At 41.0% G+C, this 15166-nt stretch overlaps 1 protein-coding gene across 1 annotated transcript in view; it reads left to right on the top strand.

Annotated features, from left to right (window-relative positions):
* The window catches only part of TMEM132C (transmembrane protein 132C), a 222145-nt gene that overhangs the window by 56088 nt on the left and 150891 nt on the right, over nt 1–15166 (top strand). The window contains exon 2 of the mRNA XM_069871350.1: nt 6405–7290. Coding sequence (XP_069727451.1) covers nt 6405–7290 — 886 coding nt within the window. The remainder of the gene's footprint in view (nt 1–6404; nt 7291–15166) is intronic.

Raw genomic sequence — 15166 nt, 5'->3', positions numbered from 1 at the left:
GATGTGGTTTAGTTGAACTCATATTTAGGCTAAATAAGGTCCCATCTACATTTGGGCTTATTTATGTCTGGATGTGTACGCTTGTTTATTCAAATAGGAATACACTATCCCAGGTCAATAAACTAAACACTGCAATTATGAACTTGTACTTCAGGTCTCGATTTAATGAAACCTGGATTCTAAAAAGAACTGAGAAAATAGTTTTGTTAGCAATAATGTATTTGACAAAATTGACCTCATTAGGTGCTCACAGAATATTTAAGAACAGGCTGCAATTTCCCTCAAATGTTTGCTGTATGGATTTGTTTGGCAGATTTGTTTCCGTAGTTTATTTTTAACTTCATAAATTGGTCTCAAACATTCACCATAAGCATTTGATGCTTGACATTGCCTATGTACAATTAGTGAAAGAGTCCCTCTTCTCTCACTAGATGAGGAAGCGTATTGGATTGGCAAGCGTGAGAAAAAGAAAATGTGGCTTCTCGAATTACCCTGTCATGTAGGTTTTCCATTTGATCTTTTTTAATGGTCATAGAACTATGGATTTTAAGCCAGAAGGGAGTGTGAGGTTTCAGTTATCCCTGTATTTAAATAGTAACTTGTGCTGAGGAAAAAAAAAGTAGCTTTTAGAAAGGAACCTCTTCTTGATGTGAAGACACGGACAAGCCATTGCTCCCTTTGTTGTGATCGTTAATTTCACTGTTAAAAATACCTTCCATATTCTGAATTTGAGCTTGTTTGGCTTTAAGTTCCACTCAGCATTTACAACAGCGGATTTCCCATTTCTTGATCTTAAGGAAGGGGAACTTGAAGGGGGCGAGAGTACAGCTAAGGTAGTTCTGGAGTCTAAATGAATGTATCTGCTGAGCTCTAGTTCTCAGCAGAGTACTTGCAACAAAGACGTCATACACATTGAATTCACTAAATTTGGTGCTGGTATAGAAAATGAACGAGAAAACGTAGCTGTTGATGTTTTGTGGTGAAGGAAACATCTGTGCACCTTTTCTACTTTTATTTTCTCCCTACTCTGTATTGCCTATGCTGGAATATACGATTTGCAGTGCAAGAGCTGGACAGGTTTGTGGTGGAAGATGGAGTTACAGAGGAGAATTCAAGTGTGGGGACTTCTGTGAAAGCATCGGTTAGTATGATGTGCCTCTGAGGGTGCAAGGGCAGCATGGGAATGGGAGTCTGTGTAAGGAGAGGGGATAATAATTACAGGATTTGCAGGATTTTAGGTGGTGGTGGTGATGTAAATAATATTAGGATTTTTTTCTTAGAACTCTAGTGGCATGAAATTTGTACAAAAAAAATCTATATGGTACAACGTTCAATTATATCTGTGTTTGGGAAGGGAGGAACAAGGGTGTGGGTAAAGCTGTTATAAAGAGGAAGGAGAAGATCCTGCCTTAAGAGTTACAGAACTCTTGGTGGAAGCTTCAGCTGTACTGATGTACTAAGATAACAGGAGAACACAGAGATATAGAGATTTGTCTTTTCATATGGTTCGTTTCCTGGAAAGAGTAATTAGAAACGTGCCTTTGTGAGGGTCATAGAAGGTGCAGAGAAAGCTTCTCGCACTACTCCTTTGCACAGGCAGAAGCCTTCTGCTTCTCACTGGCTTTCTCTGCCTAGGAGCCTTCTGGTTGAGGGAACAGGCAGATGGTTTCCTTGGAGGTTCAGTGGCTCATCAAACACCAGTCAGTGAAGATACATGGTCATTGGCCACTAATCTCCCACCCACAGTCTAAACCCTTAGCTCCCAGTGGAAAAGAAAGTTGTTTCAAACCAACCTTGTAAAAGAATGGCTTAAAACTACTAAGTTTTTAGAACTGTTCCAATGAATCCAGCACTTGGGGCTCCAGCTCCACGTGAAATACTTCCAAAGAAAATTCCTCTTACACTGGAATCCAAGAAATAATAATACAGATCAGAACTCATCATTTTATATCCAGATGATGTGCTTAATGGATGCATGTTTGAGTTCAGATGAAGTGCTGCAGAAGCATATGGTGCCAGAAGAAGGATTAAGAAGTCACCAGTCTGTTACAAAGGAGGAGTAATTACTTGTAAGCCTTAACTTTTGTTCTTGGCTAATACTAGCTTTGTTTGATGATTCTTAATCTTTTGCATGCTGGACTTCATCTCTGGACAAGTTGTAACTCTCGTTTGATAAATTAGAAGAGTAGAGCACTTTTTGCCTACTTGTAAATCAGACTTGCTATAGTCTGAGTTAGTCTTCAGTACAGAAATGGTGTTTCTGCATTTCCTTTCTCACCCTTGCTTGTATTCTTAATTTCCATTTCAGTTTGTAAAAAGCCCTCATGCAATGGGAGTTTTACTTATTTGAACCCAGCTGGAAGGTCAGTATGCATCTGTGTTTAAGGATCAGGGCTCTTAGATGAAGCATCCAGGACTTCTCAGGATATTTAGACCCTTTAACTAAACTGAGGAAGTTCAACTTTCATGATGTCTGTTATACTGGTATAATGTGCTTATAGCACTCATGTCGGAGACCCAGTTCCATCTTACCGATGCAATTGTACACACGTTAGAGGCTGAACTGACAGTGAAATATTGCTGCCGCAACTGATACTGTCGTAGGGATAAAATGCTTAAATCTACACCTCGCTTTATCAGGAACCTCGGGAAATGTTTCTGTGGTTGAGCAGAATAAGGTTTAACATGGAGAAATCTGTTTCAGAGCTCCTGAAAGCACTGTTAGGCATGGGTTATTTTTGGTTTTGTTGCTTTTTTTTTTCCTTTTCCCTATCAGACAATCTATTTATTTTTCAAATAGTCAAAGCAGTCTTATGCTTAATGATTATTTAAAATAGTTTTTTTGTGATATGAAACTTGGAAAAACCTTGACATCTAGTTTAGATAGATTCTCTGAAAAATTAAAGAACTTTGTAGCTGAGCTGATCAAGCATACAGAAATGTTCTCTGGAAACATTGGTTAATTGTACCAGGACTTGAAGGCTAGTAAGTGTAGATGAAGAATTTATAGAACAAATCCCTTAAATGATGGCCTGTAGTTGCCAATGTTGGGATTCTAAATAAAACAAAGAATTTTAACTACCAGTTGAATCAGTAGGAGTCTTAAAGTGCTTAAATAAATTATCTAAAGTACAGCCATCACCATAGAAATATAGCACCCCATTATGTGGGTAGAAAAGTGGGTAGAAATCTTTAGACTACAACAAAGAAGCAAAGCTTTTTCTTCTTTTTGTTCTCAGTCTGACCACTTAGGCTTTACCGTATACTTATTGTATAGCTTATTAGAGCAGAAGTTGCATGGCAGTTTTTCTTACTATCAGGCCAAGTCCTACGTAACTCATCCGTGTGATTGATCCAGGATAAATGAAGTGCCTGCAAAAATGAGACCACTGTCTCTCTGCAGATGATGTACTAGAGCAAAAGTCCTGGGAATTGCAGAAAACCAGCTGTTATGTTTCAAGCATGGATTCTGATCAACAGCCCTCAGGAATCACAGGACTTCACTTGTCTCTGCAGCATGCTAAGTTGACTTCACTTGTCTCTGCAGCATGCTAAGTTGATTTCTGGGTTTTGGGGGTGTTTTTTGGAGACCTGTTGCAGCCAGAGGTATTCCCTCAGCTGCGATGTTGCTAGATCTAGAGTATCTCTGTTCAAGGAGACACTTCAGCAAAATGTACCTGTGTGCTTAAGCCAATTAGCATTCACAGAAGTGCTTATGTGCTTTCTTTAATGAGAGTTTGCTGCCCTCCAATATTATATGGCTCTTGGCCTGAGAAAAGAGGATGCCTAATAAAGAAAGTGTAATGATTTGTCTAATCAAACTCAGTAGGCAAACTGACCAGTAAGAGACTGACTTCTTATGTGGCAAATCGTTTATTTTTAAGAAAGAATGGTGGTATCTGTCACATAATCATCAATGATTGGTTTTTGCAAAGAGCTGCAGGAAGCTGCCCAAATCTCAGCAGGTTCCTCATAGGCAGGTGAAGGGATTTAAAGAGTGAAGTGAGACCAAACTGCTACTGTTCCAGTAAACTAAGTTGTTGTTCTGCTTCTGGTCCACAAGAAACATGTAGGCTTTGCTTTTTCCTGGAAGATCGATGGTCAAAGTGGATAGCCTTTGTATTTCAATGTTATAGCACTTTGGGATGTAACCCTAACAGATAAATATGTTAATTGAGCTAAGGGGAAATCAGTCAGCTCAGGAGGTGGCATTTGTAAATTCCTTTCCAGCAGAACTAAATGTATGCCAAGGACTGGAGACTTACAGGACTGTTACACTGATGTTCTGTTTTAAACACAAATCTACTTGACAGAGAGGGTGTTGCGCTGGTAATCCACTACGTGCTGGTGTTTTTGTTGGCAGGCCTCTTACCTTTTTCTCTTTTTGCCTTCTATATTTTTAAAATTTTGTCCAGTCATGGCAGTTTACTCATTTATGAGAACTAATCCTACCATCCAGTGGTGCTGTATGAATTAAACATGAGTGAACACATCTTACTTCCTTATTTCAAATTTATGGCTGCTGTCCTTTGGGAGCTCTGATTTCTTCCTCCTCCACTTTCTTTCCTTTTTCCTCAATTGTCTAACACCTGCCTTCCAAAGCTATTCTTTCCCAGCACCAAGTAATGCCAGCACACTAGTTACGTGCACACTCAACAGGATTGTAGCAAAGCTGTCTGTCAGCAGTAGTCATTTAGTACGATGACAGATATTGATTATTTATTACTTGAAAACATTTAATTAAATTTGAGTGCGTAATTAGCACGCTAGCAGCCAGGCATGCTAGAAAGACAGCAAATCTATTATTTGCAAAACTCCTCAAGCTGCAGACCTCTGAGAGAGCTGACAGACAAGTCTGTCTCTGTAGGGCTTTGTAGAGATCTTTAGATGTTCAGAGTTTTGTATGAATCTGTGCGTTAGGCATTGCCCTTATGGTTGCCTTTCTTCTCAAAAGAGCTGAACTTACACAGAACCATAAATCCTGACTGTGATGAGGTTCCCCAAGGACACTGGAACTGACATATGTCTGAGGGCAAGTTCTATTTTTAAATACTTGACAGTCTAGCACTACCTGCACCATCATTCATTTTTTTGTACCCATAGTTAGTCTCAGTATGAGTTAGGAAAAGGGATTGTGAGTAATACTATATAATCCACAGCAATTTTAACTGTTCTGCGTTGTTATCTACCCTAAGTAAGGTTATAAATTTTACCTTTCAACGATGTGTTGTTTATCTCCGTAACAGGAAAACAACATCTAGGTTGAAAGGGATCTGTTATTCAGCTGAAATTTTAAATTGGCCGCTATGTACTAATTTTTCTCTGTGTGCACCTCGTATATTAGTACTTGTTGAAATATTTCTAGCCTGTGATATGCATCTGCATTTAAATAGCTTAGAAAGCTGAGACACTGTCATTATTAAATTATAGCAGGCACAGACCCTAGTGCTAGAAACACGAGAGCAAGGTTTCTTGATGGAGGAAGAGAGTGAAATAAAGTGTGTATTAGTTCTTAGAAAAGCTGTTTCTGTCTTTGGCTGTAGAACAAAAACTGTCTTTGATCTCCTGGCCAGTGTTCCTGCAGGGGTAGTGATTAGCAGTCCTTTGGGGGCTGTGGTTCAGTGGACTGTACTGACGTACCAAATACTTGATGTATGCTGTAACTGAACAGAAGGGTTGGAAAGAAAGGAGGGAAGCTTCTTGGTGGAAATTTTAGAAGGGGACTGTGTGACCAGGAAAAGAGCAGGGAAAGTGAGCACATGGGTGGTTTAAAAGACACCCTGTTTACTTAGGGAATTGCTTTTGGGAGGCTTTGACTTTGATTTGTGGCCAGTCCTTCAGAGAACTGGTGTGTGTGAATTTATGCAAGTTTGCTTGAAATTTTGTTAGGGGGGTGAGACATTGCATAGGAGTGACAAGTAATCCGTTTATTTCTCATCCAGATGATATTCAAAGCATTCAATGAGTATTTTATAGACTTGCTGTGTATTAGCAAGGCACCGCTGCAGTTCGGTTCAGCCATGTAAAATGATTGTTGGGGCAAGCATTGCGTCTTCTGTGTGAACCTTCCTATTCCTTCTCCTTCTGGGAGTATGAATAATCGATTGTGCTGAAAACAACCCTTTGTACATCACCTGTGTGACAAGACATTTATCATAGATGAATGCAAGGTAGCATTAAAGCCTGCATGTTTTTTCTTTTGTGAATGCAGAAAAGAATTAGCTATATCTAAAGGTGCAGCTACAATGTAAATGGTTTTGGAGCTTTTTTGGGTTGGTTTTTTTTTTTGAATGAAATAATGCTTGTCCCTAACTTATCAGGTATCTCCACTAGAGTTGTACTAAGTGTCCCTTTGAACCTATAAGCAGATTTAACCTAACCGACACCCCCTTTTCTTTTATTAGTGACAGATTGTCGAGGGGTCCTGGACAATAATCAGAGGTTTTCTTCATTACCAACATACCTTCCTGTGAGCTATCGGATCTTCAGTGCTGAGACTTTCTTTCTCAAAGAAGCCAACCAGGACTTTATGAGAAATTCCAGTTTGCGGTCCAGGGTCGAATCATTCTTCCCATATAAAGCCAAGCGACCACCTGTATTAAATGCCAGCTATGGACCTTTTTCTGTCGAACAAGTTGTGCCCCAGGACCTAATGTTGACTTCCAGCTTTTTTGGATCTGCCAACAAGTTTACTTATAACTGGAAACTTCAGGCCTACATCATGAGCAACAAGATTTACCTGAGCAAGCCCAAAGTCCAGGTCCTGTTCTACATCGTGGGCAGGGACTGGGATGACTACAGCACCACGGAACGGCTGCCCTGCCTGCGGGTGTTTGCCTTCCGAGAGACGCGGGAAGTCAGAGGCAGCTGCAGGCTGAAAGGAGATCTGGGATTGTGTGTGGCAGAGCTGGAGCTTCTGCCAAGCTGGTTTAACCCCCCCACAGTTCTCACGGGCCGAAAGAAGCCACCGGATCAGTTTGAAGGGAGCCCTGTGGAGCTTTATTATACTATTCAGTTGGGAGACGAGAAGGGAGATTGTACTGCTGAGGATATAAGGAAGGGAAATGCCATCCGGCCAGGAAAAGATGGCATGGATGAAACCATGTCCCACTTACAGAGGATTGGATCTGTCAGCCTCTATCGAGGCCAAGAGTCTTCTCAGCTAACAGAGCTGCGTCTGGATAACAACATTGTTGTCTGGTTGCCCTCAAAGCCTGTCAAACAAGGAGAGGTCGTGAATGTTTATGTGACAATTGCCAACAACTCTACAGCGGATCAGTTCATACTCAGGTACAGTAGGTTGTTTCCGCATGTTTTTAATGTGGTAGTACACAAAGATGTTGGGGACATGGGATGAACGTCAGCCAATTTGAACTTAATCCACATTGAAGGTTGCTTCTGGACACTGAAATATGTTATTTTACTCCTTGAATGCTGTGAAGAGGATTGAAAGCCTCTGTCACTAGGAGGCTTTTAACATGTGTGCCATGCTATTTATCACATGCCCACATTATGTAACAAGGGACAAAACAGAGCAATTTGCTGCTTTAGCAGGGCCATTTCTGCACAATGGCAGATAGTATGGCACCAGAAAAGTTCTCTGCTTTATAGGGCTTTTAAAATAAAATCTTTATTGCACAGGCACGGAGTTTAAATGCAGCAAAATTTCAATTACCTGCTTTTCTTTAAGTGCTCTGGCAGCGCCTTGCCTCTCCCACACAGAGTGATTTTGTTGTGAGAGCTCTTTAGGGAGGGGTTTAACTATCTACTTCTAGTTAGGTAACGTTTATCTTTTCCAACATATATACCCTTTAAAATCTGTTTGATATTGCTGTCGATTTTAAAGGACTGTTGGAAGTGAGTGCCATTATTTTGGACAGGAGGGGACAATACAGGACCTGGGAACACAAGAACTGCCTTGCTGAGTCAGATCACTTTTCTTTTATTTTCTTCTTTAGCAGTTTCCTTACTGATCAGATGAAAAGTCTTTGAGAATGACAAAGACTGGGAAACTTGTTAATCACTGAAATATTTGACGTATCTTTTTTTCTCCCCTTATTAAAAGGCTTTAAATTCAAGGGAAATTTCCACAGTGATAAGCAACAATTGCTCTTTGAAGCCTCAGGGAATCGGAGTTTCCCAAAAGATTCTGCACATGAAAGTATTTATTTCTAAGGCTTATATGAATTAGATTAATACATAGTTGACAACTACCAAGGAGAATAGCCTTTAGAATAGGAAGCATCGCTTGGCAGATAAAAGGCTTTTATTTTAAAAAAGGAGGATTTTAGTCATCCCAGATTCATTCTGATGTTTGTAACTTTGGTTAAGTTGGCGAGATAATCTCCAAGACACCTGTTTACTGAGTGAAACCTCCGTTATAGAAGTCTTTTCTGACATTGTTACTTATCTTTTATGGAAAATCCTCTTTCACAAAGTAGTAGAAACAGAATACTTTTCCACATAACAAGCATAGCTGTGGTGAAAGAAGAAATCTAAATGCAATGAACTGGGTATTTGCTGGGTAGATGGGAGGGGAGATCACCCTTTGAAGGTCTATATCACAGTCTTTATTTTCCTGAAAAGTGGGTCGAAGATTAACAAGCTGGTTGAAATCTGGTGATGTATTTCTTTGCTCAGGAATGAATCTAACTGCCTAGGCAAAGATGTCATTTGCATACTAAAGGGATGCAAGGAACAGAGACGATAACGTGAGAAGTCAGTACTTGCCTGTGTTGACTTGCTGTTATAAACAGAATGGATTGACTTGGGTTTTGAGAACAGGCACTGATTTACTTGAAGTGAATGGTCTGATATTTGTTGGTATATTGATGGTTCTTTGTTATCACAAGTGCAGAGCTCAGGCCGTGTTCTCTTGCTGGAACACCCTCTTAGTGAAAAGAGAATTCGCATTTTTGCTTAAAATTACTTTGAACCAGGCATGAAAACACAAGAGTCTGAAGAGACCAGGATTTTTTTTTTTATTGTTTTTTTTTTAAATGGCTTTTGCTTGCTTCTAGTGAGGATGGGCAGGTGATTGTTGTCCTGAGATGTAGCATAGAGCTGACTTGCGTTCTGAAACTCAGCCCTGCTCATTGTGCTTCCTCCTCTCCATCACCAAAGGCAAAAAAATCCATGTGAGATATTCCAAAGCAGTCTTGATTTCGAAAACTTTGTCTTGCAGTCATGTTATCCTCTTATATAGACCAAAGATGCTGATGTGTGCAGATGGAAGCTTTGCTTAGGGTGCACAGGAAGGTAATTCGACGTAAAAGTAAATTGTTTGAACTGTTTTCCTGTTGCTGAAATAGGAAGGGACAGTTCTTACCCACCAGCAAATGTAATGAGGGACCATCTCACCAGTCACAAACTGCCTGTCCTGTTCTGTTGGCTGCAAAGGTTTCTTTTGTGATTTGGGTGGCAGAGGGCCGGTGAAAGGCTGGCAAAACCAGTTTAAGCTTCCTGATTCTGTGGTGGAAATCTGTTGTCTTCAGTGAAACTTCCTAGGTGTGACAGAGTATGAAATTTTACCCAGGAATCTAGGAAGTGCCTGTGTCTTACAGGGAAAAAAGGCAAGTGAATACAGCAGCCAGGGAGCAGCCAGTGCAGATGCTGGGCCTGCCTAGGGACTCCTTTAACCTTCTCTGTGGCCATTTGCCTGGCTGGTTAGAGGGCTGTATACTCTCATACTTACGGGTTCCCAGCAGAGCAATCCCTACATCCTATGACATGCACTCACATTTAATCATCCTAAAGAGAAACACACCACACATTATCCCCAGGCATAGTGGGTTTGTTTATTTACTGCTTCTTGTATATTATTCATTGAGGTATTGCAGCAGCCATTGCTGAAGCAAACAGCATGTGATCATTGCTTTGGGGGGGGCAAGATAATAGCTACAAATCTTGTCTGGCTAAAGGAAAGTAGACTGGTCTAAATGACCTCATATCCACAAATCATTGCAATTGAAACTGTGTTCTTAAATTGTGTCTTAATTCAGAATCCTATTACTGTATCTATAAATTTATCAGCCCAAGAACACCAGTAAAGTCAAAAAGAATGACTAATATGACAGGGAGTGAAGCGGATTATGCATGGTAGTACATTAACGCAGTAGGAACACTGTCTGAATAAACACACATCTTCCTTTCTTGCATCTAGTCAGCACAGGGCTATTGTGAAAGCAGTTCGAACACTACTTACAGGTTATAGGCTGTAGGTTCTGTTCACAGGCCTGTTCCTGCCCTGCTGTGTCACCTCTGGTAAGTGTTTACAGGCATTTTCTATATGCAATGTAGAAAGCGTGAACGGCATCACTGAATCAGGCTTTCCCCACTCTCAGGATTGAAACAGGCTTCCCACTCCGAAAACTTCTATTTCCTCTGATGGAAGGGGTTTTGGGGTTTTCATATATTTTCAACAGTAATGTGGATGGGAAAATCTTGATAAAAGAGCTGAAGAAATAAAGAAGGGGAGAGAAAATATTGCACTGCATTCCTACTGTGGGGAAGGCTTTCTGGACCCCCAGAAGAGAGATGAATTACTCTTACTGCTGACTGCTCAGTAAGGAAAATTAGTTACCTCTAGCAGTTGGATAAAGTATGAACAGAATAAAAATAACATTAGTATAGGACAGAAAAGCAAAAAACTAGCAGTATTTAAAGTAAAGATCATTTAGGTCTTCTGTGCACTTCCCAGAGCTGTTATGAATTAACACTACTGGCTTCACTGGAGCTACCATGATTGATTGTCACTTACCCAGCTGCTGTGTACACACGCTTTTCTAATCCGAGTTTTAGGTGCATTGCCTGCAAGGACTACAAAGCAAAATCCTTAGGGCAAGACCCTGTTCTTGAATGCTTCTATGCGCTGCTCTCACGCCCAGCAGGCATCAAATAAGGGGGACAACAATAACCATATTGAAAATAAGCTATTCTTGTGAGGCTAACTTTCAGAAAGTACCACGTAGCTGCATGTGTGTGCTGAGATATTTGAAGGTGAATAGGAAGCTGGGCACTTGATTTCTGCTTGTAGTACTGGGGAGCTGGAGAGCTGAATGCAGGAGGCAGCTTTGAGAAGGTTGGCCTGTGTGCATTGCTGTATTTGTTCTGTAGCTCAAAATACTTTGCCAGCTACCCCACCATTAAAGGATCCTTTGGTCTGTTTTTAAAGGCATGACGTGCCACATTTGATCTGGCAGGGCCAAACGCGAAAGGTGGGGGCATGCTAAGTGTTTTATGTTACTCTGCTGGGCAACACCTAATCTCTAACTTGCTCTAGAAGGTGTTGAACCACCAGATAACCCGATTTACAGGAGGTATAGAGCAGGATAAGTAAAGAGAAAGGGGATGAAGTTGTTATCTGTCCTGATTAAACAGGTGAAAAACAGTGGTACTTTCTTTTTTTCCTCCCCTCAGGGCTCTTATTACAGGTTCTGCCCTGCAACTCATTGCACCTGAAGGGATGTGCAGTGTAAACAGTGTTACTGAATTACCTTTGTCCAACAAACAAATCAACAGAAGACAGTGGATAATTAGTAGTAATAGTAAATCTACAGATTGGAAGAAGGGTAAAGGATAAATGCAGTGAGGAAAGCTGTTAAACTCATCAGCTGAGACAGCTTTATATTTCAGTTCCTAATGAGTATTGACAGCAGTGCTGTGTGTTAGGTAGCATTGAGAACAGCTAAAAAACTAGAGGAAGATGTAAGATTAGCACCACAGAACAGCTTCAGCTAGAAAAAATACCTGTGACATCTGTGTACTGCCTGCTTGTAAATCTTAGTATTTCAAATACTAGATTTTGTGATCTGGCTGTAAATAGCTATTTTGGTGGAACTGGTCATGAAAAAGGGGAATCTCGGGCACTAATTCTGCCTTTTTTTTTTTTGCATGGAAGAGCTATTTGAGTCTCCCTAGGGAGTAAACCACTCAGATGAGCCTATTGTACTTGGCACTGCCCTCGGCTATTCTACCTCCTGTATATGAATAGAACCAAAGTAATAAGATTTTCAATCAATGACTGCTTAATTTTAGATACTGAAATTTATTCTTACGTTATGATTATCTTACCTTTAGTACCTTGAAATCAACTTGTGCCTAATTGGTGGTTTATCGGTTTTTAATGCTGCAGTGTGGTAGCATTGCTGCAAACACCAGTGACCTTTTAATGATGGGCCCCTCACCACAAGAAGGATGTTGAGGCTCTGGAGCGAGTCCAGAGAAGAGCAATGAAGCTGGTGAAGGGGCTGGAGAACAGGCCTTATGAGGAACGGCTGAGAGAGCTGGGGGTGTTTAGCCTGGAGAAGAGGAGGCTGAGGGGAGACCTCATTGCTCTCTCCAACTACCTGAAAGGAGGTTGTGGAGAGGAGGGAGCTGGGCTCTTCTCCCAAGGGACAGGGGACAGGACAAGAGGGAATGGCCTCAAGCTCCACCAGGGGAGGTTCAGGCTGGATATTAGGAAAATATTTTTCATGGAAGGGGTCATTGGGCACTGGAACAGGTTGCCCAGGGAGGTGGTTGAGTCACCTTCCCTGGAGGGGTTTAAAGGATGGGTGGATGAGGTGCTGAGAGACATGGTTTAGTGATTGATGGGAATGGTTGGACTCGATGATCCAGTGGGTGTCTTCCAACCTGGTGATTCTATAATTCTATGACTAACTGAAGCTGAAGTTAGCTCAGTTCATCCTGTGTTCACCCAGAGCTGAGTTCACTCTGTTTTGTTTTAACCCATAATTCGGGAGATATTATCCCAAGTACCTATTTTCCGCAGTAAATGGAATGCCGATTCCCAACTGTGAAATGAAGAGCGTGCTTTTTAAATACTGCTTCATATTTTAAAACTAATGCAACTCTGAGTAAAATGAAGAGAGACAGAATGATTTCGTGGGATGCTCTTCGGGGCGTACATGCACATCTCCAGATGTGAATTGCAACAAAACATTTTTCATTGCCTGTGCAGCTTTGCATTACTTAAATATTTAAAAGTTATTTCACTGCACAAAATCATTTCAGTTCATATCTGAAGGGTGAGGAGTTTGAAGCCCTCAGACTTGCTTCTGTTGTCTCATTATTCCATGGGATGTTTTCAATTGAAAAGAACATCTCGGCTTCAAAAATTCACTCCCACTGTTTTACCTATTGCATGAATGTAAGAAATCACACATGTATATTCTCTAAAAGCTATGTTTCCATTTTTACTGCCTTAAACTTTCTCTTTAGGCACACATCTTGTATTCTGAGGCACAGATAATAAAACTAAGTGGCTAATTCTTGCAGTGTATAAAGTAAAGTATGTATCTCAAATATTCTGGGTAGCAAAGTGCTGTTTGTTCTCAGCTGAGTACACTTTCTCCATCCCTGTTTCCATCTTGAGTGAACAAAATGCAGATTTGCTGACTGAAGATATTTCAGAGTAGTCTGTTCACATTTTTCTTTTTATCTCTTTTTCAGTAAAGTCAATTATTAAGCCAAAACTGGAAAATAAAAAGCAATTTGCTTACTAATGAACCTTTAACTTCAGAGAAATTAGAGAAGTTCTTGCAGTCTTCCAGCCCATCCAAGGGGTTTCCCAGTTACTTTATCACATTGGTAAGACACATGAAGTCGTGTGTTAAGCCAGAGGTTGTTTGTGAATGTGTTCAGAACTGTGAATTATGGCTTGAAGGGGTTTTATGTATTTCGTAGAATCATAGAATAATTTGGGTTGGAAGGGACCTTAAAGATCATCCAGTCCCACCCCTGCCATGGGCAGGGACACCTCCCACTGGATCAGGCTGCCCAAGGCCCATCCAACCTGGCCTTGAACACCTCCAGGGATGGGGCAGCCACAGCTTCCCTGGGCAACCTGGGCCAGGGCCTCACCACCCTCATAATGATGAAATTCCTCCTTATGTCCAGTCTAAATCTGCTCCTCTCCAGTTTATACCTATTGCCCCTCATCCTGTCATTACAAGCCTTTGTAAACTGTCCCTCCCCGGCTTTCTTGTAGCCCCTTCATGTACTGGAAGGTCACTAGAAGGTCTCCTCGGAACCTTCTTTTCTCCAGGCTGAACAACCCCAACTCTCTCAGCCTGTCCTCGTATGGGAGGTGCTCCAGCCCTCTGATCGTCTCTGTAGACTCCTCTGGACCTGTTCCAACAGCTCCATCTCCTTCTTATGTTGAGGATTCTGGAACTGGACACAATATTCCAGATGCGGTCTCACAAGAGAGGAATAGAGGGGCAGATTCCCATCCCTGGCCCTGCTGGCCACGCTGCTTTTGATGCAGCCCAGGACACAGTTGGCCTTCTGGGCTGTGAGCGCACATTCCTGGCTCATTTTGAGCTTCTCATCAAGCAGCACCCCAAATCCTTCACTGATGAAGGGCTGGTATATTTAATTGTCTGGTGTTTAGCCTTGTGAAACTTTTAATTGTTATTGACTGGTTGTTTTGTTTTGGGGTTTTCCCTTCTATGGAATAATTAATAACAATTCAGCTACAAGTCTACAACGGGGCATCTTAATGAAACAAAGGCAGCAGTCTTGTTCTTATTGTGCTCTAATTAGGAAGTCAAGAGACCTGGATTCTCTTTCTCTTTCTCTTTCTGTTCTGGACTTGCCATGCTAACTTCAGGCATACTGTTTCTTACATCTTCACCTTCTCAGGTTACTTGTTTGTACTACACACAACTGGGGGAAGAGATTGGTCTGTGCTGTGTGCATCATTCAGTGAGCCTCAGAGCTCCATAGGGCATCTGTGCAATACATAATACAAGCGACAGTAAATCACACGAAAGTTGTTACACTGTGGGGATTATGGTTTTTGCAAGTAACCAAGTGTAATAGCACCTTGCAAATGCTTTGTTAAGATTTCTCCAAAGTAAATGCATGGTTAAAAATTCAGAGCAATCGTGATATCATTTTTATATTCTGCTTCAGTAAGCAATGGGAGCATAGTTTGTTGAAGTACTCGGAGTTTTTGTTTATAGAGACTATGACAGACTAACAGTAAAAGGGTAAATATTTCCCAATATAACTTAGAAAACATTTGTGATATAAAAAACCCCTTTTTTCAAAGAATAGAATGTGTTAGTGCTATTTTGAGCGAATGGTATCGCACTCCAGTTAGTTTAATTTCACTAGCCTTTAGCTGGCAGGTTTTCATGGACATCAGTATCATATCAGA

This window comes from Phaenicophaeus curvirostris, chromosome 17 (assembly GCF_032191515.1).
Source record: "Phaenicophaeus curvirostris isolate KB17595 chromosome 17, BPBGC_Pcur_1.0, whole genome shotgun sequence".
In the NCBI taxonomy this organism is placed as follows: domain Eukaryota; kingdom Metazoa; phylum Chordata; class Aves; order Cuculiformes; family Cuculidae; genus Phaenicophaeus; species Phaenicophaeus curvirostris.
This window is presented reverse-complemented; position numbering and strand designations above follow the sequence as displayed.